Source organism: Melopsittacus undulatus, chromosome 12, assembly GCF_012275295.1.
Source record: "Melopsittacus undulatus isolate bMelUnd1 chromosome 12, bMelUnd1.mat.Z, whole genome shotgun sequence".
Lineage (NCBI taxonomy): Eukaryota > Metazoa > Chordata > Aves > Psittaciformes > Psittaculidae > Melopsittacus > Melopsittacus undulatus.
The window spans coordinates 7752132-7778149 of NC_047538.1; the positions used below are offsets into that span (position 1 = coordinate 7752132).

Below are 26018 nucleotides of genomic sequence, written 5' to 3' on the forward strand. Positions count from 1 at the left end.
ATCACAGGACTGACCTGGGAGTCTACAGAGGCATCAGCGGAGGCTCCAGCCAGCATCTGGTGCAGACCCTGCGGCAGGGACGGACAGAGCAGGCTCCGGCGCGGACCGGGATGTGGTCTGCGGCATCCTCGCAGCCGGCGGCAGCTCAGCGCTCGCCCGCATGCTTCGGCAGCGGCACAGTCCGCCCGTTCGCAGCGGAAGGTGGTTCAGCGGCTGCGGGCATGGCGCGGCACGCAAGTGCTCGGGGGCCGGAGCCGCGGGGCGGCCTCGCAGGACCGAAGGGCTCCGGCACGGTCCAGCATGGGGGGACGCGAGAGGCTCTGCGCGGAGACGGGGCACCTCTCTGCAGCCACGGGCGGCCGCTGCCTCAGAGCCCCGGCAGTCACGGACGGCCAACAAAGGCACCGGCGTCCCGTGCGGCGGCGCAGGCGAGGGGCTGGGAACGGGTTACCCCGGGCGCATGGCCGCGCCCGCAGGCAGCGGTACCGGCCCGAGCTGCAGCACTTCACCGGGGCGCTCGGAGCGGGGCTGTGCGTGCGGCCCCGGGACCGTCCGCCGGGCTCCTCGCCTCAGCGGTGCCGTGTCCCGCCGCCGCCCTCAGCCCACGCCGGGGCCGCCCGGCGCCGCCATAGCGGATACCAGCCCCGTCCCACGGCCCGGCCCGCAGCGCTCAGCGGCGGCCCCGTACGGGCGGCGGGAGGCGGCTGCGGCCGCCGCCTTCCATTGTCTGTGGCGGCGGGGCCGGGCGGGCGGGCGGCCCTGCCCCGCTCCCCTCAGCGCCGCTCCCCTCCGCCGGCGCCGGCCGCCGGGCCCCGCCCCTAGCGGTGACGTCACCGCTCTCCCATTGGCTGCCGCCGCCGTGTTTACACGCGCGCGCCCCACGCCCCGAGGAGCCGGCCCCGCCCCTGCGGGCGCTCCGGAGCACGTGCCCGAGGCGCGCCCCCGCGGCCCATGCGCGGCACCGCCAACAAGGACACCTCCGTCCGCTGCTCCCGAGCGCCCAGCCCCGACCCGCGGCGCCGGGGACGCCTGCGCAGGCCCCGGCTGGGAGCAAGCACAGTGGCTCACCTGGAAACAGGCTGGCTCGAAAGGCAACATACAGAGCGTAAAATCAAACGCTCCTCACTTGAGGCACAACAAAGCCAAAATAGAAAGGACGATCTGGATATGCACTCAAAGCAATAGCAGACAGGCAGCAGCGCAGCCTGTCCTTAAGGATCTGCTGTGAAAGCAAAAACCCAAACAAATCTCCGCAGGGATATAAACAACAGCCAAAGCCTCCACAGTCAGGAGTCAGTAAAGAGGAGGATGAATGAAACACTTAAAGCTCGTAGTGTAGTTCTTAGTAAGGAGCAAGCACCTCCTCTACCAAGGCTCACTCATCCCAGTGAGCCCCATAACACAGCACAGAACCTTCATCTCTCCTCCGGAGGAAACCCAAATACATAATTTTTATGGTAAAATCCAAGATGTAAAGTTAAGTATTCAGTCAGCTCTACCCAGAGTGGAAGAGGAGATAAACACATCACTACTGCTCACGAACTCCTTCCTACCTCTTACGGAAACACCTCTAAGGACCTCACCAATACTGAACACATCTCTCTTCCAGCACCATATTGTCTGCATATCACCTCATGCCAAAAAGGGCACTCAGTCCCTGTCAGCAGACCTCCACTGTGGATTTTGGTAATGAACATCCACCACCTGGCACTGCAGGAATCACGTACCTGTGAAACGTGGAATGCCGCAGGCAGCACACACTGTACAGTCTCAGACAACCTGAACCTCCAGCATGCCAGAACAAGAGCCTGAGTGCCACAGGTATGGCCACGTCATGCTAACGCAAGCGAGCCACCCAGTGCCCCATCTCTTGACAGCCAGATCTTGAACCGAGAAGCCAAGAGCAGCTGAAAGGCTGCCTGTCATGCTCTCTTGCGTCAGCACCACTTATATTCAGTACCTGTCACACCCTTGTCCATCCCATACACGCTTGACTCATCAGTTCACACATTGCCTGCCCATGTATTTTAAGTTCTTGTTTGGACTCCCTCTGGTAGCACTTGCTCCTCCCAAACCTCTTTCTTGCACTTGTGTTAACAGTAATGCCAAGGAGCACTTGCACCAGTCTCCCTGGGATTTCTAGTCATGTCCCATGCCAAGGAAACATCATCTCTATAGATGCTGTTTAAAAGCAGCAAAGGCTTCAGTAGAGGGCAAACATATGTGCTTCCCACTGGAAATCTATATTAAAGGCCTTTCTAATTTGTTACACATCTGCCAATAGAAGATCTCTGTCCTTCAGGTCAGAAAGGCACTTGTCTGATTTTTGTTCTAAGGACCTTTGTGCAGACATGTCAAACACCTATGGAAACACACACTAGCTTCTGAAAACTTCCAGCTTCATAGAGAAAAAAGAGGCTGCCAAGTTTATCACAGGAGATCAGGATCACGTGGGAGTGCTTCCTTGGGGAGAAGAAAGGCTTTCTTTGAAAGGAAAAAACATTAGTATTCTAACTAACTGCAACAAAACTGCAAGAACATCAGCAACTGGTGTCCACTATCCATTTGCAAAAGATGTATCTATGAGGTAAAATAAGGAAAATCAGAATAAACCAAGTGTGGTTATGTAGAGTTCAGAAAAGGATGCACTATCCTTTAGAGCACAGTATAGACACTGAAAAAGGAAGAAGCCCTTCAGAGAATGACCACCCAAAGTGCTGCCCCTTAAAACTTCACTTCCTTCACTTGGCCTCATACAGGAGGCATGGAGGGATATGGTCTCACAACACTTGACAGTTGTTTGCAGTACAGCTCCCTGGTCCCAATGGCCAATACTTGGTCTGTGCTCAGAAAGGTGGGATTTTATCATTGACCGAAGCTCAGCACTTAGAAGTGTAGCAAAACCAGGAAGGTAGTGACATGGGTTAAGAGGTACACTTGGCAGTCCTGGGGTATATGTTAGACTTGAAGATCTTAAAGGTCTTTTCCAACCTGGCTGAGTCTATGATTCCATGAAATGTTTTTCTCTGGGAAACACAATTCTCATTGTACCAAGGTGGAAACAGATCCTGCTGCAACACTGCACAGGTACATGCCTGGATTTCACAGCATTCCCATGAGCTCTGAGCCTGCACTGGGAGCTGCTCAGCATGCAAGAAAGTTTGTGCTCCTGTGGTCACTGTGGAGCCCTGGGTTTGCACACTTGGTTTCTGATGCTTCTTTGCTAACCCATCTTTGTTCAAATCTGGAAACTTCTACAGGGCGGTGGTTTGTGCCTACTATCTCAGCATTAACTGGAAGCCATCCATCCCTGAGAGTGGCACCTGTACATACACATCTGTTTTATTTATTGGCTTTGTTTATGCCATATCCTTTCACGACTGAGCTACAACTGTCTAGATCTGTGCTACAGCCTGCATAGCACAGCCTGTTGCTGCAAAGGCACGTAACAACTACACGGGTCCTGTAACTGGACAGTAAATTCTCAAGAAGAGCTTGCAAAGAAATCAAAGCCACTATATGCTGTGAGCATGGACAGGCAGCTAAAGATTTGCCTCCTGAAGAAAGACACAGAGGCTGAATGTTTTCAGTTATCTGCAGAACTGATAAAAGGCAGCAGATTAATTTGTCTTAATATAACCAGAAACACACAGTTCACATGTAGGATGTCTCTATCTTTATTTTAAAGATTGTGGATGACAAATATTTGTCTAAATTTATGGGAGATGGAAATTGCTGGTTCTTTTAGTATGCTGTTCCTGGGGTATAGCTGCCTGTTAAACCTGCTTCCCTTGCAGTGGCTGTACTGGCTGGAATCATTCACTGTGTTTTAACAGTGGAGTGCAAAGGAACTCAAGGTGTTCCACTGAGTTAATTATAGGTGATTTAAAAATTCCAGTCAATATTTTGGGACTACAAATATTCCTTGAAAACCTTCCCTCAAGACCATGTAACAGGCAGTAGGGCAAGGATTTGAATCAGGGCAATTGAAGTAAACAGAGAAGACAGGGGTTTGCATACTTATTCTATTGATAGAATCAACTCACATTAGCTTACACCTTAACTAGCTAAGCTAACATTTGTTCTCTAAGAATAAACAGAAAGATGTTGCTGGTCCTTTAAATACCAGTGTAATGTGCTCCCTTTGGAACACTGTGCATCAAGGCAGAGGCTTCTGATAAGGCACGGTTAGTATAATTATTCAGGCTCTCTCCCTGAAGGCCCTCTGCAATGCAGCGGTCCTTTTCCTTTTTTTTAGCCCTCCATGTTAGCAATGCCCTAGTTTGTTCTCTGCTGCAGTCCCCCTCCCTTCCACCATCACCACATCATAACAATCTCTAATTGTGAGAGCTTGCCTGCTAACCCAGTCAAACTGCAGGAACACCACAGACAGCACTCACAGCCACCTTCTGCAGCTCCTCCGAATTCACCAGCACTGAGGGAGTTGTTAAACAAGGGTTTTAAAACCTATCTGCTTTGCATGCTCACTGCAGGGACTGCTAACAGCTGAATATCAATCTCCATCACATCAGTATCAGCTGTAGTTCACATGCAGTGTGCAGCCTCAGCAGCAGATGAAAAGCACCTGCAGACTCTTAGGATACTCAGAAGTCAAGCAAACTCAATTTTGATGCTGAGCATGATTACAAGCACTTCCTTTTTAAGAGCTATTTCTATTTCTGTTTGCAACTATGCCTCTATAGCCAAGTCACAAACCTCTCTTTACTCTGCAATAACCACAGGGATCTGTCTCTGTTCCGCTCCTGTCTATGAACATCAGAAGCAGTGCCCCCCCGAACACCTCGATTTGTCTCTCTTGTATGTGACATGAGAAACACAGCAGCTACAGATCAGAAAGCAGAAGACAAACTACACATTTGCATTCTGTTACATTACAGGGAGGGGGAGAGCCAGGGAAGGATGCATCAGTCTGCTGCTAATATTAGTCAATAACCTTGAACAACTGAAGATACAAGTTCTGTGCCACTGGAATAATGTCTGGTGCTACTATGAGGGAAACCCTATTTTCTTACTATTTCCCCCCCCAGTTGTCTCCCAGCTCAGGCTGTGCATGGGCACACACCAGAATCCAGCTAGAAATGGCTCCTCTTCAGCTGCCCATGGCACTCACGTTTTACAGATGAACTGTGGATGCTCAGTGGCAGCCTTGTGTTCTCAGTCCCTAAGCTCACAACTGCTATAGTATGGAGAACGCTTCCAGTGCACAGTTTAATGAAGAAAGCTTTTCCTGTCAGGGCTTCCCAGACAGAGTGAGGGAGCCCACCCAACCCCTTCAAACACCACCTGCCCACGCTGACATGTAGGTGGCCTGACTTAGAAACTGTTCAACGTTTCTCCAGTAAACCAGTTTGAAGTATTTGCCATGTCAATCAAAGGTACAAAATAACAACAACACAGTAACACATGCTTAAAATCTTGGTAATTATAGCAATACTTTAAAGACATTAAGCTGGTATCAGAAGTAATATCCACAGTAGATTTCCCAAAGCATGTGTTGTTGTATTAGTTACATGTCAGCAGCTGACAGACAAAATAGGATGAGGTTAATTGACTGAGGAACAAACTGCATCAGCGTATTAGCTCATCATTTGTCTTGCCTTCAGTATGGCCCTGTGCAAACAACTACTCCTGTGACTCCTTCTCTGTAGCACTTTGTAACATCAGTATTCATTTCTCAGCTATGAAATCTGTGAAGACTAAGGACCTGACCTTCCCATATTTGTCTGCTGTATTTAGCAGAGAAAACAAAATGCTCACACCAAGCAGGAGTGCTGGGACCTTGTCAAGACTGCACCAAATGCAGTGCCCCCGCAGCTGACTCTCTCTGATGAAGAAAGATGAAAGCAGAGTCCTTTCCCAGCTTGTCACACAAGCCAGCTCTCCCTGCATCCCCCTGTCTGAGTTGGAAGCTGCATCTCTCTAGCAGTCACACTCAGGAAGGGAAATGAATGTTTCAGGCTCCTAAGTTCTCTGACATCCTTCTCATCTTGCTTCTTTATAAAAGTGTTTTGGGAGCACATGGGGACCAGGTAAACCTGAACCTAAAACTTGCATTCACACAGTTGCCATATAAATCCAGAGCCTATGTTCCCATCCCTCAGTCCAACATTTATGTACCAGAGAACATGGATTCTTCTGCCAATCGTTTGGCTTGGACTGGGTAGCCCCTGTTTTGGGGAAACAATCAGCTTTCTGTTCAGACAAGGCAAGCACTCCTTTGTCTCCTTCCCATCAAATGCAGCCACGTTTTGTTCACATCAAAAGAAGTAATAAATTTCTGCAAGAGGTCTTTGATTACATGCAACAGCCCCTCCACACAGCACAAACATCCCTCGGCCACACCAGGAGCTGCTCCTTTCATTCACATTCCTACCATTCAGTGAGCTTTGTTAAAGAATATTGCATGCTTCTTACCATCCAAGGACAGCCAGTCATGCTGGGAGGAAGGCAGGGTTGGCAGAGCTCTGGCTTTATATTCAAACACCACAGAATTGGAGATGATCTGATTGTTGAAGGCAACTTGCAAAGTCACAAGCCCAGTGTCATGAGCTGAAAGGAAAGCACATGTGGTAAGACAAGAGCCCTCCCTGCAGAGAAATGCATGGCTAGGAATTATCCTATGGATATCCAAATGTGCCAAGCGTCAGGCTGGCAGCAGATGCAAGGAGAGGAGAGGAGGCGTTTGACAATATTTGTGTGACTAGACAACTGAAGGAGTCCAAAATGACAATCTGTATTTTCAAACACGAAGGTTGTAAGCTTAAGAGTCAGCTAACGGGTTGTTTTGCCAGGAGGCAGAATCACGTGTTCCTAGAGATTAACCAGCCTCACTGCATTTCCAATGGGAAGCTGGGGCCTAACAATGAAGCTGAGTTATTCTGTGTATGCTTAAAGTCATATGCTAAGGGCCAGCGTTACTGAAAGTCTCTTCAGAGAGGCTGGGGATGTTCTCATGCTGAAAGCATCAAGGACAAAGTGCAGAATATAGACAAAGAGTCAGCAGAGCAGGGAGCATGCCCCTGAATAAAAGCTGCTCTTTAATCTGCTATTTCAAAACTAAAGAAATGCTTACAATTATTTTAAGTCATTATGTTTAAAGCTCATTCAGAACTTCTTAACAAGATTTCTTGTGATACATTCTGATCCTAAATTGCTGTTCTCACATTAAACAGGTCAAAGAAAAAGGAAAAGTTTCTTGATGTTTATGCACTGTCTTTCACAATGGGTCCAGCAGTTTGGTCAACACATACACGTGACACTGTGAGGCTAAGAACTTGCTCTGAAACCAGCAGTTTTAGGAGAGGTGTTCCTTACCTGGGCAGTAGCAGCGCAGTACCCCTGGCTGAATTAAAGATGCAGGCACTGAGATCTGATCAAACAGACAGCTGTAATTATTGCTGGCTTCCTGCCATGGACCAGTAATGAGGACTTTTACTCCTCCCTGTCAGGAAGAGAGGGGAAAAGCAACGCATTACAGAAGAAATCATCCCAAAAGAGAAGCATGCCAATGACTGAATGACAAACAGCATCATGAGGGCTAACAGAAGTGCCAAGCTAACACAGATCCTCGGCACTGGTCAACACTGATGCCCCAGTCTCCCACCCCTAGAGATGCAAACAGTATTCCATGGTAGAGCATCTGTGCTTCTCTTCACTTGCTCTGCTCCCCACTCCTGCCCATGCACTCAAGTCAGAGTGTGCCAGCCTTGCCACTGGGACACTCACTGCTTCTTTTGTCACTTGCCAGCACCAGGACCCTTCAGGGAATGTGACCAGTGATGGCAAACCTCACCAGTGATGGCAAACCTCACCAGTGCTGCAAGCCCTCCCTGCCATCCAGCTCCTGGCTGCTCCATCCCCACCTCATGCCCTCCATGGCTGCTGCAGGCTCCATGCTTGCCTCCTGCCCATTGCAAAGTGTCGCTTGTCAACCACTGCCTCACGTCGGCCATCACCGGACCACGAATCCCACCGGCCGTGGTGCGGGAAGAGCTCAGTTAAACCGGCAGCCACACAACCTGTGCCTGTGGGTACCGGGCACCTGCTCACACAGAGCAGCAGGACCCAGGCCTGGGCAGGCTCCAGGCCTCTCCCGTTCTCCTCACAGGGCAGTGTCAGGCTCCAGGGCTCCGCAGGCCGCATGAGCTGAGGCCTGGCCGGGGGATCCCCGGCCCTCCCGCGGCCTTCCCCGCGGCCGTGCTGCCCTCGGGCGGCCGCCGGTGGGAGCGCGGCCGCAGGACCCGGATCCACCGCGGCCGGGAGGAGCCGGAGTCAGCCCGAGCCCGGGCGGGTGCAGGAACCCGGCTGGGGAGCTCCTTGTGCCCCTTCCCGGAGCCAACCCTCCGGCCAACGGAGCGATCCGGGGCTGTGCGGGCGCTGAGGGGAGGCCGCGCACCCGGACCGGTCCTGCGGTGTGTGACACACAACCAGCCCCATCCGCAGCGATGGTAACAGAAGGGTTTCCATGGCAGCAGCAGAAAAGCCAGGTTTGCACCACGGAGGCTGGCAGGGTTTCTCCCTTGAGTTAACAGGTACGGCAGAAGCAGTGTCACAGCCCAGCACGGCCAAACGCCTCAGCACACTGCTTCCAAATGAAGCCCAGAGCTGGGCTCTGTTGCTAAAGAAGCCACCACTACATTACTGCTGCACATTACACACTGTGGTAACCCTGGTAGGGACCACACAGCGCTGACGGTTCAGCTCCTGTAACCCTGGATGCTTCAGCTGCCCACCTGCTTGAGCCTGTGCACAAAGGACTTGGAGAGATCAAGTAAATGGAGGGCAGAAACTCCTGCAGGAGGCTTTTGCCAGTGCCCATCAGCCGCTCCTGCATGCTGACAGCCCTTTCCATCTACAGACCCACCACCCACGTTTCACACCAACTATGAGACTGCAGAGTATGTGAACTCTCAGAGCTGCTGAACACACCTCATCACCTAACACTGCTCCCGGAGCTGTCATGGCATCATTCAGCTGAAGGTGAAGCCACCTCCTCTGCTTGTTACTGCACCTTCTGCTCCCTCGCCTACTGGCAAACTTGCCATCCAGCGGTGTCAGATGCACACTTACTGGGGTGGCACCACAGGACTGACAATTGGGGTGTGCTAGATCTTTTACTGAGCAGTCATACACCTCTGAAAGGTCAGAGATACAACAGTGCTTCAAGGCTGGGCTTACAAAACCACACAGACCACTTTTCCTATTCAAAGCAACCTGCCTGTCCATTTCTGGCTCAAGTCTGTGCTGCTTCCATTTTAACTGTGGTGCATGCAAGTGATTTTGGGATGAAGGCAAAGGCTGAACTCATTAAGGCAGTGCAGGTCAGGAATTATCCTGACAGCATCAGAGCCAGGTTTAAGGATCAGCTCCAGTCTGCAAACTCTGTTGCTCTAATGTGGCTAGGTAGCACCATGAAGCCATCACCTGGGACACACTTCGCTTTACAGTAAAAGAAAACATTTGTTTGGATGCTTCCTAAGTGAAGAAAGGGCCTGTCAGGGTAATGAAGTACTTAATTAAAAGTACACTCAGACACGGAAATGGCCTTGGATGCTCTGACTCCTAAGAGAAGTATTTTACAAGCCTTGTCAAAGCTTTAACAAACCCGGTCTTGGGAGCCCTTATTAACAAAGCAATGCAAGACCAGGCAGTAAATGTTAAGGAGTAAAAGCCCTGGACTTACCTCAGGGTAAGACCATTCTGGTGAGTAATCTGTGACCATGAACAAGCGCCCACTCTGCTGTAGCAACCCCAAGGTGCCTTGTGCTGCGGCTGCTGACACCACCTCAGCCACATGCATGTACGCCATGGTGCTGGCTCCGTTCTCTGTGCTGCTGAGCTGCATGTTGGCTTGCTGAGGACTGCAGCAAGGAATGCACATTTCAGCCTGGTTGTAGGTTGCTCTGTTACTGTCTTCAGGCTGAGACAGTCCAGCACTGTCACTTGACACCAGCTGATGTCCATAGAGAGCATTGCTCCCACCTTCTACCGATATGAAATCGTTAATTAGATCAGAAAACTGGTTGCTGAAGGAGATGTCAAAGTGGTCCAAGTTAAGCTCCATGTTGGAGGAGTTATTTAAGCTGGGATGGGCCACAGGATAGAGTCCTTGTACCATGTTTCCTTGGAGAATAGGGAGATTATTCCCATTCCTAATACCCCCATTGGCCTCAGGCTGCAAGTAGTGCTCTGTGCTGCAGGCTTGAAGATCCCCTGATTTAAGTAGATTTTCATTCCCTTCTGCCTGCTGGGAGGTCTCCATGGGAACTTCAGCTTCTGCAGTCATAGCCTGGAAGTTTGCTTGGAACTGCATGAGCTGGAGAGAAGAGGTGGACTCTATTCTGGTTTCCACTGTGCCGTTACAGTTGGAAGTGGTTTGGGAGGAGGACTCTGTCTTCACACTGGGGATTCCTAATGTATTCACAAATGAGCCACTTGTGTCATTCAAATTGTTGTGAGTGTTTTGCTCAAGGGGAAGAGGTTTGCTGGCATCCTGCAGAAAGAAGCTGGGGGAGGGGGTCTGATGAACGTGAGGGCTCTGGACGGTCTGATTGAAGCTGGAAGAATAGTCCTTGTTGGAGTCAATGGCACTGAAGTCCATCTGCTCCAGGGTGGTACTTGGGCTCAGACCTCCTCCAGATGGAAGCAAACCTGAACCAGTAGTGAGGGTGAGAGTGTTGGATGCAGAAGAGGAGGAGAATGCTTCTTTGGACATCTGTTGTTCAAAAGATGTGTCCTCAGTTTTAATTTCTTTCGTGAGGGTTGTATTGAAGTTGAAGCTACGCTCTGTTGTGGGTGACTGCCTTATGTTGGTACTGATGCTGTCACTTTTCATACCTCCTCCACCATAAGTCTGCCCTTGCTTGGGATTGTTAAGAAAACAGTCTGGGTCAAAATTCATGGTGGTTTCTGGAATTTTCCTGTTTCCATCTAAAGTTGTGGAGAGCACAAGTTCTTCGGAGACAGTGCTGGGGAGCATTGACAAACTCTCTGAACTGCCGGTGGTTGGGAAAGCAAATTTGTGTCCATCTGAACTCACAGCAAGTACCAGTCCCTGTGCAGCTGCATCTGAGGACAGAAGGTGTTGATTTGGGCCAGAGGTGGGTGACATGGTATACACAGCTTCACTGGTGACTTCGGACATAAACACGGTGGCACTTTGTGACAAGCTTCCCATAACTGACGCTACAGCCATACTGGACACACCAGTGACGGCCGGGCTATCTGCCATATCCGGGTCACTGTTTAATCCACTGCTGATGGACACCGGCGAATTCTGGGTCGTGTCAGGGACCTCCACTTGGTTGGTGGAAGAAACCTCAGTGCTGTTTTGGTGGAGCAACACTGGTTTCGCCACTTTGCCATTCCTCTTCTCTCGGCTGGAGGCCTTGCCATGGCTGTGCTCGTTCTTGCCTTCAGAGACATCGTTATTTTGTACCTCTGAATGAGCGCTGTACCCACCTGTCCTTGGTTCAACCTTTGGTGATATGATGCGGTGTTTGGCACTGTTACACTTGTGATGCACACTGCTTCCTGCCCCTGTGCCAGAGAACAACAACATTGCCACTCAGTAAGTACAAAGTTAAGCTAGGTGTGTATCTCGCAGCTGTAGCATAGGAGAGCTGTGCTTATGAACATACGTGTGTCTGAGAGAGTGAGTGAGCACACAGAGAATGGAAAATACACCTTAGGAATAACACCATTTCTCACCAGTGCCAGATTTACAGCTCCCTTTCTAATGCATAGATCCATTGCATGCAAGGACAACAACCTCGAAACAGGCACATCTGCACTCTTCCCCTCACCCACACAACACCCAAGCTCTTCCTCCCTGTCCTCAGGAGAGGACTGAGCATCTGTGACAAGCTTCAAAGCTCTTTAAATGTGGCTAATGTCAGTACAGAGTCTGCACAGCCAGGGCTGCTGCTGCCACCTGTGGCAGGGGGGTTCTGCCTTTCAGGCCCTGTTTCATCTGCACCACAAACAAGACCTCAGCCCCCTGTGACACAGCGTGAAGATGCTCAGCTCTTCATACTGGCTGATGTTGGGTGGTTTGACAACAGCCCCTGTTGTCAAACCCGGGTTGGATGCTGACTGGTAACCTGGAGGTGACAGATGCCATACCATGCTCCTGTCCTTAGCATCGCCCTGCTGCCCAGATTGCGACCCTTGTCTTTTGTCATCATTGTATCTATTACAGCTGCCAATCAAATTACTAAAGTAGTAGCACACTAGCCAGCACAAAGCAAGCTTTCCCTCCCATAAGGATGGCAATGGATTTCTTTTGTTCTAAGGCGTTCATATGCTGACAGATAAACATTCTGTACTTCTAGAGGTTGCACGCAGAGTGCAGGGTGAATACTGGAGTGGCTGAAGAATGCTCAAGTAAAGGTCACCAGCAAACAACCTTCCATGGCACTGATCCAGCTGGTGCCTTCACTGGCCTAGCAGAAGATGGACATCATCCAAGCTCCTGGTAGCTTGGAAATCAGATAGGATGAAGTAAACAGCTCTGCCTGCAAAGGCATCTGAGCCACAAACTCTGGTGCAGGGACTGCTTTGGTTGTTTAAAGAACAGCCCATGAATTTTTGATGTTTCTTTCCTTAATTGATTCATTTTCCCTCAAATGAGGTAAGAACATTAATTATGGTACTGTATAATGACTAAAGGGGGAAAGAAACTTCCTCCTTATAGCTAATGGCTACAATTATAAATGCCATCTTCTGGGTAACATAAAGCCTCTGTGTAGCTGCTGCAATTTGCTGAATCTTTTGTTCCTTGCCCTTGGAAGGGAACTTCTCTATTATGTGCTCAAGATTTGAATCAGGTCACTTAAAGTAGTTCAGGACAGTGCTTTTGAGACCAAATGCAGTATTAAATCTCTCTATTCTCCTAGGTATAGAGATGAGCAGGAACAAGGGGGAGGCTTTCATGCTGCTGCCTTTGCAGATGACAGTAAAGAACTGGGGATGTATGTGTCAATGTGCAAGCCGTTACAAAACAAAGTGCTACTGTTCTGTTAAAAAGAATGCAGTAGACTTAGCACAAGACAAAACATCAAAGGGAAGAATAAAAGGATTCATGTTCAGATCTGCAAGCCTGGATCAAATGCTGAACCTTAAGGGCTGAATTTTAATCCAAACTCAGGTACTTCAGAGGTCATAATTCTTACTTAGGCCTTGACTATATAATGCAACTGCCCCCAAAAAGAAGAAAATACCCCTTTGAAGCACTAACAGCTTTCCTTTATACATTTTGCTAAAGACTAATTAACATGCCATATATTTTACTTGACCAAAGTACTAGGAGAGGGTGGCTGGAAGAGTTGGAAAAGCGAATCACTCAGCTTCCCACTCTCCATATAAAGGTAATACTAAGGATGCTGTTTCTTGCTGCTGTAGTCTCACTCAAAACAAAGCCACCTTCTTTACCAGGAAAGAAACCTTCTGTATTTTCATGATACCTAAATAAAACCTGTCTTGTCCTGGTGATGCCCTGTAATTAATGATTTGTACCCACTGTCTTCAGCAAAGTGGGCTGCAGGGCAGGGAGTTTAGAGGGTGAACATTAAGATTTGAGGCTTCAGATAACAAAATTTGAGGATGAAGAAGAAAATGTGGCTTTTGAGCAGGTCACATATGGAGAGCATTTATCAGAACTTGCACATTACAAGTACTGACATATTTTCCAGGAGCTCCAGCTCTATCTTTTTAGCATCAAGACTTCTTCTGTCACCTTTGAGTTCACTGTGTCACAGCATTTCATGATACAGCATTTTTAGCCCTCCAGTGCTACAAACCCTCCTCCAAGTCTGGATTAAGCTGTGATCATTTTGTGCCCTCCCAGGGTACTCACCCAAGGTACCAGTGCAGAGACAGTTGTGTGTCCGAGGCTGCGGTTTGGTCTGGTGACTATCAAGGATCTGCTGCACAAGCTGCTCCACCGAGAACCCTGAACTGCTGTTTCCATTGCTGCACGTCCACTTAATGCCATGAACTGCAAAGAGAACAGTGAAACTTCCCATCAGAAACTTCAAAAACACACCAGAAAACATCAAAAGCTGCTGCAAAAGAACAGTGGAAACCCAGTCCTGCTGCTTGGTATCAGAACTGAAGGAGACCTATAAAAAGCCACAGTAATGGTTATTGTTTTACTCTTCTCTGCTCCCTAATATCTATAGGTTTCCAAATGCAATTCCTGGATTAAGTACATACAGAGGAAAACGTATCTTGCTGTATGTCACTTTGCTGTTAATGGTGGCTCTCCAACTAGGCTGAATGATTGTAAGGACTATGATTACTGCATGTAACCTAAAGGCAACAAAACGCTTGTGTTTCATTGAAGTGAAATAGTACTGCTCCAAGGAGCACTTTGGAATATGTTTCTGTCTAATAGGAAACCAGAATGAGTTAGTTTTATAATATAATCAGCAGGCAAATATATGCCAGTATAATAGCAAATACAAACCTTTGGCCTTTTGTCTTCATTGTCAGATCCTGGCTGGCAGCAAGGAAGACTGATTCAGTTTTGGGGGGTCACTAGCAGACACTGTGCAAGTTCCTCCACTGACTTGGATGACAAGGGGGTAACACTGCAGAACACACTGCAAACTGCAGGTCTTGTGGGGACTCCCTTGGCCTGTTAGCTATTTAAATAAGAATGCTAAACTGCATGCACATGTATTACTTGAATAAAGGCTCCTGCTCAGCGTTTTTAGATGCAGAACTTCACACAACAATGATATTCTCAACTTGACTTACAATGGAAAAGCATTTGTAAAATGTTTTCTCCATAATAACTGACTCAAAGTATCTTTTGTCTCCTTTAACGTCTCTCTCAGCAATTTATATGTAGGTATTATTTATCCTTTGTGTGCATTAGAGCTCACTTGCAGATCCTGGGAAGCGATGGTTGATGGCAGCACCACTTCCGAGCTGTCCCTGTGCCTGGCAGCTCAGGCCTGAAGAGCTTTTTCCATTGTCACACTCTATCAAAGCAGGCTCCTTGCCTGTTATATCCTGAAATCCTTAACCCGGATACACCAAAGCAAAGTGACAAGTCCCACAGACTTCAGCTTTCTGGGATTAACTTGCAGAAATAATGGTAAATAAGATTTACAAGTGTTCCTCCTCGTATCACTATTTAAAGTGCTGCAGTTAGCTTAGTAATGAGTCCCTCTGTACTTGCTTGACAGCCACATTTATTGTTATCGTACCCAACAGATTTTGCTTTCTTGTATGTTCACAGTTTTGAGTTCTCTCTTAGCACTCAGTTCCTGTTGTTATGTCTAAGTTTAAGGTTATAGACGCTTACTGCTTCAGTGCCTCCTCTCACATTTGGTTTATTGTTCTAGGAGCATTATTCTGTCACTTGTGATATTATTCTTAACAAATGATGTTCAAATAGCACTGGTGAAAAAAATACATTCCCAGTGAGATTAAAATGCAGTCATGCATTTGGAATACTTCTGGCTACACTACAGGAAGTTACTGGACTGCAGTTATTACTGAGAAACTTTGCATTAACTTATTTCTGGTTACTTCAGCAGTGCTTTGCTATAGGAAGGAGCTGGCACACATGCTGCTAGGTACAGAAAGGCTGATCTACAGCACTCTGACAGAGTCTGCACCCTCCTGCTGCTAAACCCTGCGATGAGCAGCGTCTTACAGGGGCAAGTCTGGTACGTGAGTCACGTCTCATGGTTTGTGTATTCATGATGATGGTTCCTAAGTCGGAATCCAGCTGTGAGCTGGAAGCTAAGCCATAACAGACAGCTTTATAGATGGGTACTTAGAGTGCCTTGCCTATTATTTTCAGGTGCTTCCCATATAACAAAGTCCCATTGCGGATCTATTGCTGCTGAGGAAAGTCCTTTTCTAGCTTTGCTCCAGCTCATCCCAAAGGGCTCCAATTCCAGCTCCTGTCCACGTGGTGCAAGTGTTTTTAGTGCTTCTGTTCCCCTTATGTTATAAAGGTTATAAAATAAAAACCCAGTGAAGGGTGACAGATTGCAAAAAAATAGACTGCCTGGATGCTTAATGCAAATGATCCACTATCCTGGCACATCCAACACGCACATCTCCCTCCCCCTTTGAAAGAAGAACTCCTGTGAGCTGCTGAGCTGTTAGTCCTGAATACCAAATACTATCAAGATGGCTTTTAACATGTCACGCTTGGCTTCCTGACACATAATGAATCAGCAGGAAAGGAGATTTCTATAGGGAAGAAAGTGCATTATGAAAGGAAGGTTAATAAAAAGCATACACACGTTCTTCCTGTTTCTTAGTGGTTCAAGAAGTGAAACCATTGTAGAACTATGTTTGATTAAATATAGTCATAATGCAGGAACACAAAAAGGGGGGGGGGGAAAACTGAAGCTTAACAGAAATTCTGAGAAGTATTTTAATGTGTTTCTGTTCAGACACCTCCTGCTCTTCTTTATAATTTAACATGAAAGCTGTGAACTGCTCCAGCACATTCCCTTCCAGTCAGACCACAAATGGGTCTAAAGGCTGCTGCATTACAGCAGCAACGCTCTTGCCATGCACCCTCTGCACAGCGGAGCTGGGGACAATTACTGCTCTTTCACTGGGTGCTTGAAGAAGAGAGCTGAGGCTGGAGGAAGGCCCATGATTCACAATGCTAATGCTGCTCTACCCTCTTTCTGTGAGTATGAGCTCAAACCTTTCTTCTCTTTCTTCTCTTCTGAAGAAAAGACAATAAAAATGATCTTCTGATGTCGGTCCCTGTTCCTTAGTGCTGTCGGGCTTCGACCATCATGAGCACGAGAAGGAAAAATTAGCTGGATTATGAGCAGAAAGGCAGCTTAGAAGGCAAAGGAAAGTCATACAATTGTCCAGGTTTGTTGCAACACCCTGGCTAGAGTTCTGCCTTCTATCCCTGCTGCTGGTACTTGGTCTTCCACAACTACCAGGTCCTCCAGTCTCGTAGAGATCTTCCTACTCCCCATCACCTAATGCCTACGTTGCTCTCTCACCTTCACTCTAGACCAAACAATGGCTAAAATCCTGACCATTTCCCTCTTTATAGTTTCTTCCACGCAAAGCAAAACTTGTCCCTAAAATACCTCCTCACATTTAAACCTGATCATTCCACCCTTTCTGACTGCTCTCAGACATCTCTCTTTGCAACTTCATCCATTTTTAGGCTTCCTGTTTCTATTCCAAAGCTCTTAACACATATATGTACACTACAGAACTCAGCCATTCCCTATGCCCTGTGTGCTGCCTCTCTGCCCTATTTAGAAAGGTCTTTTGAATCACAACGATGGCATCTCCCACATTAACCAGATAACTTGGCTGGACTGACAGAGCTGGAGTATTGGAATAATCAAGGCCAGGTTCCTGTTTCCCTCTCCCTCTTGCTGCATCTCGGATGGCCCCTTGCAAACCCCTGCATCAGCCCTGCCCTTGGCTGCTTTACAAACCTACAAGCACTGACTGGTCCTTTGTCCTGCTGCCCTGCTAAGGACAGCCGCCTCGCTTCCTACATCCCTCTCCACCAACTGTTGACACCGGGAGGCTGTTTCCATAGTGATGGTCAGTTGGAAATGGCAGCCTTGTCCCTTCAGTTTTCACTGCGTTGGTGTTGACAGAAGTAAAGGCCTTGTTCTGATTTCGCAGCTCGGCTGGAGCAGATTTCCATTGGATTTATTCTTTTGCATCCACATGCAACTCAGCTTTGATTTTTCCAGCCCTCCACCTCCACTCATTATTGGTTACGAAGGACAGATTTCCTCAGCCCCACTGCCAGGGATGAGGGTAGGAAGATCACCCTGCACATTCACCACTCCTACATCACACTGCCTGAATTGTAATGTCTTCGTAAGGACTCATATAGACACTTCACTCTTAACCATTCTTTCCAGACAAGTCTTTCTTCCCAAATGAGACCTTTCCTTCAAGGTTTGCTCACATGCCACGGGATGCACAGGCAGGAAGTACATCGGGTTCAGCTATTTGGAGAGGACTAGAGGGACACAGCTGGAGTGAGACTTCTGCAGCTCTTACAGCTAATGCAATCTGTACTTACAGCCACCTGAAGTTCAAGGCTGCTCACACCTGAAAGGCCAGAGCTGAAGCTAACTCTGGCAAACCATTCTCCTAAGCCACTGATGTGGTAGCCTATAATGAAAAGCAGATTGCACTGGGGGGGTTCTTGCCTTTGACAACATTAATCAGGACAAAGCTGCCCCTGCCGGCTGGGCCATTCCCATCCACAGGACTCCAAAGATCTGACCTGATTTGCTAAAAAGCCCAGCTGATGAGTTCTGGAATTGTGTGTGGTGGTGCGAAGGTGCTTGGCCCCAACCGCATTCCAGTGTCGCTGGTGCTGGAAGCTGAACAGAGGGAACGGTCCCATACTGGGCAGCCCATAGGGAACAACCATGGTACTAATTGCTCCTCCAGCCCCAGCTGCACTCCACTGGTGGGACATCCCTTCTCCATCTGCAGCTCACAGGCACTGACACCCTGCGGATCAGACCCTGGCCATCATCCTCCCATCGGGATAGACACCCAGACACCACCACCCTGCCAGAATCGGCACGCAGCCATTGTCACCCCGTTGGGACCGGCTCCCATCCATTGCCATCCCGCCGGGATCGACACCAGGCACCGTCACCTGCCAGGATCGGTATCCTGCCATTGCCATCCCTCCGGGATCCACACCAGGCATCGTCACCTGCCAGGATCGGTATCCTGCCATCGCCATCCCTAAGGATCCACACCAGGCACCATCACTGCCAGGATCGCTATCCTGCCACCGCCATCCCTCCGGGATCGGTACCCGGCCGCCGCCAGGTGGCGCCATGGGATAAGGAACGCGCGCAGGTCCCGCCGGCTCCGCGCTCGCGCACGAACATCCCATCCTTGAGTTATTTTTCCCCTATTTTTTCCGGCACAAGCCTCGTTTTGGGCGATTTTGGGATAACAAACAAATCTTCATCAGCACGGGATAGATCCCAGCATTCCCGGCCTCCCACCGGCCTTCCAGCCCCTCCCGGCCTCAGGGCTGCACCACCGAGTCTCTGGTTATAGCATCCCAGTGGGATGCCACAGAGGCCACAGCCTTAGAGTCTGACTGCTAGCAAGCTGAATGCTAAGAGGGGAGGCAGAGTACTAAGGAAGCACAGAAAACAAGGGCTGGTGTGCCCATGGCATCCTCAGAGAGGTTCTGCCATTGCTGCACCTGGTTCAATACCCAACTTCCAGGGGGAACTGGGTTTGCTCTCCTCCAGTTAATTCCCACACTGCCAACAGTCCGGCTCATACTGGATTGCTGTCAACAGCTGCTGGGATTATCGCACTGTGGTATCTCCAGTTGCAGCTGAAAGACTGCACCGTGGTGAGAGGATGGCAATGGAGCAGGTGGCTGATCCTGGCTCCGCAGTGGATGTGAATGGGAGGTACTTGAAGTTCATGTGGCCACTGGGGTATCAGAACCTGTCCAAAACTGGACATCTGCATTACTAAACCAAAACTCCTTTATAGACTCTGAGTTACCTTTTGCCTGGCCCTGTTGGTGCTGAGCTGGCAAACTCCAGTTCCAGTTTGCAGCTCTGACAAGCAGGTTGGGGAACGGTAAAAATCATCCCATGGGGCAGTTTTGCACAACTGATTTTAAGTTTATAAACCCAAAACCTCAACCACCATCACTGAAACTGAATGTAAACTTACGCCAAGAGAACAATACCCAAGAATTGATTCTTCAATTAAAGCAGATCTCTGCTATTTAAACCTTGTTCTGGGTTATGAGGATTTAAAGCCCTCTCCAGCTGTGACAACAGGGATGCAGCTCCAGGTGAGCTCCAAGATCCCGATGGCTTCATTTACACAGACTGAACTGGTGACTCCAGGACCACCACCTATGCCCAAAGGTATTAAGTGCACTGGGTGACATGTGAAACCCCAGTAACCCCAGCAGTGGTGGTAGCAATCAGCCTCCAGGCAGCAGAGGAATGAAGAAAAGCTGCTTTTTCCCCCCAAACGAAAGACAGGGCTTAATTATAGTGGACCTGAAACACGGCTTGCAGCACAGCACCAGCTGTGAGCCTGTAACACAGACTGTGCCAGCTGAAGGACGAGAAAGCCAAAAGGGGATGATTTGGAGAAACCCCCAACATGAGCTGGCTGCGACTTGCCCATCATATGGAGTTCATATCCAGAACTCTGCTGTGCTGGATTCTGCTGCTGCAGTTTGGTTTTAGCACCAGATGCCTCAAAGGACATCTGCAAATCTGTTCAGAGAACTCTCAAAGCAAGACTGCAACAGGGCACAAAAGGGGGGAAACCGGAAAGCAAGGCCAAATGGAGACACACATTTCCTAGCAGGCATCCTGAAATGACTCACAGGTGTCTCGGACGATGGTCCTGTGCAATTTCCATCTATTATCACTGTTCACTTTGCACAAATGTCCCAGAAAGCTGCCCACAGACAGGAGCAATGCACATGATGACCCGCGTGATTCAGACAACTAGTTAGGATGCTGCTGACACTCAGATTATCACAGGTCTGCCAGCAGAAGCAGCATGCTTCAGTGGAAGCTCTACAGCCCTCTGTGTGCTCCCTCAGCATGCTTATGATTAAGACATGGTGCCCATCTCCTAGCCTGGAAGGAAAGGGGACTCATCCTGCTGGAGGTCAGGAATCCAGAGCTCTTCCAGGATCATCTGCTTCAGCCTCAAGGACTGTGGAACTGAGGCCTGAGAAGCCACCAGTGACAGTCCAGAAAGGACAATCAGGAGGTCATGGATGTCCCAGCACGAATGCAGGTAACAAATACATCAGAACTAAACCAGAAACCCAAAGCCATGAAAACTGAAGTCAGGCTGATCAGTTCTTTACGTACAGTCTCAGCTGGAGATGCTGATGAAACCCCAACTCCTCAGAGCATCTGCATCAACTATTTACCTTCCATGGATGTTCAAATGGGTTCATTTCAGTCTCTTAATTAGCTCACAGAGCAGCTCTGTTAGGACAAGTTAATGGTGTTTCCATGAAGCTCAAAGCTCTATGGCCACCCTGAAAAGGTATCTTCTCATCCATAACCACCAGCACAAACACAGTCACAGCATGAAGAAAAATCACCTCTGCAGAGGTCTCCTTCAAACCAGGACAGGAGGAGCCCCCTCTCAGCATCCCAGACCTCAGCACACTGCTCTGCTCATGGAGGTGACACAGTCTGGTACCTGGGTCCTGTGCCGGTCCCAGATGCCTACTGAGGCTGGACTGACTTTGGGATGATGCAGCAGGGAAGGAAGAGGAGCACAGTGAGTTACGGATGCAGAAACGTGAGCAAACTCCTGCTCATCCCAGGCAGGGTCTCTGTGTTTCAGGAAGACCAGTTTGATGGATCTGTCTGGCTCTGGCTCTCAGACCGATGCCTCTCTCTCTGCCAGCCATCTGCCACATCACTTCAGTTCTCCAGGCACACACGGCCAAGAGAACATGTTCCCAGCCTTTGGCTGCTGCACCACAGAGGCTCCGTTAGCCCAGATTCTGATACAAAAGCTTTAATACCTGACAGAGGTCAAAAGCTTTAATATCTGACTCTGGTCCAGGCTGAGGAGGACTTGAACAAACAGCACTTACACTCAGCCAGTTGGGACCTGGCTACTGGCCTTTGCATTGTCCCTAAGGTAAAATGTGAATTGGCTTCTCCCAGTTCGGAAGGAAACAGGATGCTGAAACCTCCCTGCAGGTACAGCATCTATGCACACACAGCCCGGCTGTATCAGCACTAACTTGTCTGAAACACAAAATCCTTACTAGAAATGGCAACCAAGAAAAGCAGAGAGTCACCAAAAAACCCTCTCACAGCTTCCGAGCCCAAAGGAATCCAAGCAGGAGAACCCCAACACAGAACAGGCAGAGGGGTGAGACTGTCACTTCCCCAGTGACACCATGCTCAACGCTCTGATTAAGTCACTGACAAATCTGCTTTAGGGCAGAGAAATTTGGAAACATCAGGCAATCAAACTGTGAAGTCTGTGAAAGAATGTGATTAATGCAAAAATGTGATGAAACTAATGTGCTTGGCTACAGGATTTAATGGCACACGCAATACTGGAACCAAATCTGATGGCTTCTTGGCGAGCAGTGCCCCTCTGTGCTCCCCAAACACGGTTATCTGTGTCCTCTTTGTTTCCGAGGTCTGAGCAGCATCCAAAGCTTTTATTCGAGCTCCATTTCTAAGGATGCGTTTCCCAGGATATGTACCCATAAACAGAGACGTGTACATGCATATATACTCTGAATAATTGCACAGAGTTTCACTCTTCCCTCCTGAGACATAAAAGAGCCAAGTGTTATTAAATTTATGGGGAGTTCGTTGCAGTTTTCACATCATTTTCTTGATGCACTGCAGATTTTTTAACAGGCTGCCACTTCCCCTCCTGTTTAATGGTAAGGTACTTGTCCAGCCTCAGCTACACCTCCAGCATCCTGGATCTCTGTCTAAGGTTATTGGTCCCAGGGGCACTATTCTGTTTAGCAAACGTGTCATGTTCTCTCCCCTCTTCTGCTTGTCTTTTGCCCCCTGCCCCCCCCCCCAGCTTTACATGGGGCTGCAGAGCTCAGGATGCAACAGAGGAGTGGTGCAAACCTGGACCACTAATGCTGTGCTCAGCACAACGTGACACTGATCCCTCTCTGATGGTTGACACACATCAGAATGGACTTCACGGCTCTGACCTCTCATTACAGAGAGCTGGGCACGACACCAGTGTCTGGCTGGGGCAGGGGTGAGGGTGGAAAGCAGACCTGGGGTTTGCTGACTCAGATGCAAGCACCTAGATTGGTTATTGTGGCTCTTGTGGTTAATTTTCTCCTCCTCACAGACCTACATTGCACCAAACCTTCCTTTCATTGCAAAAAGATGTCTGCATGCACACTGGGACCTGCTCTCCAGAGGAAGACACACAGCATAGCTGTGATGTGAAGGAAAACACAGCCCAAGGCAGATGCACAGAGGTCTGTTTGCAGAGCAAACCTCCTCATCACTGCACACACCTAAGTGGCCTTCACTGCAAAGAACAGTAGTAAACTCCACAGAGTCCATCTGAGCAACAGCAACCCCTTCCCATCTGACACAAACATTGAGTGCCCTTGGGGGAAACCCACCTAATAACTCAAAGGCTCCTTGCAGATGAGTGTGTGCTGACAAAAGGCACTGGAAGCACGAGACCATAGGCACAGTTTTCATACAGTGTGTGGAAGGGATCTTTCTAGACCACCACCTGTTTTGGGCCAGCCTGGGCAGCCCTCAGACCATGTATCCCAGTAGTGTTGAACACTGGGAAGGAAGACAGTGCATGCAGATGAAAGGTGAGTTTGACTCCTCCATGGGGCAGTTGGTGGCAGTGAGACATCATTCTCTAATCCTTCATAAAGCCAAAGAGCAACAAAGCCTCCAGCAGATACTCACACATGGGCTTGAGCTGCCCGATGAGCTCCTCTTTTGTCCACTTTGCCCATTCCTTCTTGTCTGTGTTTATGGAGCACAAGATGGGGCCGCACGGCTTCCCGCAGTCCTCGATGGCAGGGACGTTCAGGTAGTGCACCAACACGATGTCTGGGTTCTGCAGAGAGAGAGCACAGCAGAAGTTACACCATTGGGCCTCTCTCTGCATTTATCTTCCTAATTAGAACTAGGAAAGCCTCATAATGCTCTCCTAAACCTGACATAAAGCATCATAATTAGATCCCAGTATGGACCAGATCTTCCCAAGATCAGATCCTCCTTTAAAGAGGAGGCACAACAAAGTTTGCACACAGCTTCCTCCCATCCTAAGTGCCCTTTGCTTGCAAATCCCTCACTCCCCTTGTGTGCTCGGGGTGAACCTTTGCTCCAGCCCATAAAACACTGAAGACCTGCAGGAGCCCTGCAAGCAGCAGTTGAAACAAACACCAGGTAATCTGCTTTGGTTTAAGGAACCTGCAGTCTGTTTGAGCCAGGAACATCAGTAACAGCCACACTTTCCCTATAGTAGCAGAAAGAGGGAGGGAAGAGCCGAGGAGGCTCAGAGTGCCCAAGGATGGGCTCTTGCCACGTGAGCCCAACCTTCCTTGTCCTGTGAAGATCTTGCAGCTCTGCAAGGAATGCAGTGAGCTGCACAAGGTCAGGGCTGGAAGAGACTGCATCCATTGCAGAAGTGCTGCAGAATGACTGCAAGGCTGCTGCAGGGCTGGGCAATGCTCCCCTCTCCCCCATGCACCGCTGTGGGGCCTGAGACAGGGATGGAGATGGCTTTGACGCAGTGCGGTGCCGTCCCACTGACACAGCCGCTTCAAGTCGGGAGCTGAACAGTGTGCTACCACCCTGTGAGTAAATGAATCATCTTCACAACAGCAACAACAACCCGGCTACTTTCCCCAACAGCATCCCAGCGAGATTGTACAATAGATAATAACGAGATGGAGAAGCTGATTTCTCTCCCTTAAGTCATTTACTCCGAAGTTCACAAACTTAATGACTGCTTTGGAATTATTTATAAAAATAAATAGGATAATGGTGTAATTAAAACTCTAATGTTTCATTAATGCTGCTAGAGCCCTGTTCTGAGTGGGAGAGGGAAGGCGAGCCATCATTCACTTGCAAAGGTTGTGCTAATGGGAGTACTTGCTTATGAAACCTGCAGAGGGCTGGAGCACCCCATGGACACTTTGCCCTAAAGGAAGACCAGTGGAAGATAACTTCCCACAGGTAAAGCACACAGCTCTGAGAGTGCCCTCTCTCCTTCTGCACCCTGGTATGTCCCTTATCTGGAGAAGCTGTCTTTTAAATGAGGAAGATATGTGAGCAGAAACTTGCATTTCACCCCCTTTACTGATGCACACTGCAAGTGGGCGATTTTCAGTGCAGATTCCGACACTGCAGTATCTCACAGAAGATAGAAGTTGCATTGCATAGGGAGAAGGCAAGGAAACCTAGTCAGGAACTGCTAACAACCTATTCTGGAGTCATTCTGGAAAGTGCTAGAGCAAAGCAAACCATCATCTGTTCTCGATTCTCCTTTTATCTTCAAGTTTTATGTGTTCAAAACCTTCCGTTTCACAGGGCACATCTGCCCCAGATGAGAGACAACTTGAGAAGGACACAGTAAAACACCACATCCTCTCTTTTCCACCCCAGCTCCTCTGGTCACCACACACACGGTGCCACGTTTTCCTTCTGCTGATGCTGCTTCCTTCAGTTCAGATTAACTGTGCTTTTCACAGCCTGACAGTGCCTGATTGTCACCAGGCAGGGAGGGCAATGGGGCTTCATGGCAGCAGCAGCACATGGACCTCAGCAGCAGATTGGCATTGGAGTTTATACTTCTTATAAATAGAACCATACAAAATAAACACAAAACCAAGAGGTTTGCTCCTCATGTCTATATCCAGAAGCTGACCTCAGGCTGGCAAGGCTCATGAATGCTCATCTACCTGGAGAGCTTAAATGTTTTGACACAAATGAGGAGAATGTGCATGTTTTGGACAACTCTACATCAGCAGAGAATCACTATTTCCTTCTGGAGACCTACCAGCAGAACAAGAGAAATGTGAAACACTGAAACAAAACATTACAAATGCAACTTCCATGTGGGAAATGAGCCAGGACAGTGGAGGGAAGTCCTACAGGGAGCCCTGGACTGAGCTGCAGACGGCTCTGGAACTGTGCCCATTGGAAAGCCACCACTTCAGTGCCCAGAGCATCTGCAGAGCTGGAGATGCTGCTGCCTGTCCCTGACCTGGTCCAGGCTCCTGGGCACACTGCACCCCAGCAGCCTCCTTAAGGTGGTGGAGGGATTTGTTCCACTGTCCCCAGTGCTGTGGGATAAGCAGGAGATGGTGCAACAAGTGGTTAAAAGACACACAAAGCTCTCAGCTTTGATAAAGAAAAATGCAGCTGCAACATCTGCCTGACTCTTGTTTGCAGCTTCATCAGCACTAAGTGGTCAATAAATCAGACTGGCACGGTGTTACGTTTCTT

General features: G+C 48.9%; 1 protein-coding gene across 4 annotated transcripts in view; it reads right to left on the bottom strand.

The window, feature by feature from the left end:
- The window catches only part of CAMTA1 (calmodulin binding transcription activator 1), a 220578-nt gene that overhangs the window by 32540 nt on the left and 162020 nt on the right, over positions 1–26018 (bottom strand). Inside the window, exons 6-10 of one of the 4 annotated variants that reach the window (XM_034068475.1) lie at positions 23469–23622; positions 13877–14017; positions 9704–11559; positions 7336–7462; positions 6436–6570 (exon numbers count right to left, since the gene is read on the bottom strand). In XM_034068475.1, the coding sequence (XP_033924366.1) occupies positions 6436–6570; positions 7336–7462; positions 9704–11559; positions 13877–14017; positions 23469–23622 (2413 nt within the window). Of the gene's footprint in view, positions 1–14; positions 649–1727; positions 1897–6435; positions 6571–7335; positions 7463–9703; positions 11560–13876; positions 14018–23468; positions 23623–26018 lie in introns of those variants that run through there. The other 3 variants (XM_031044295.2, XM_031044296.2, XM_031044294.2) reach the window with 3 other exon arrangements.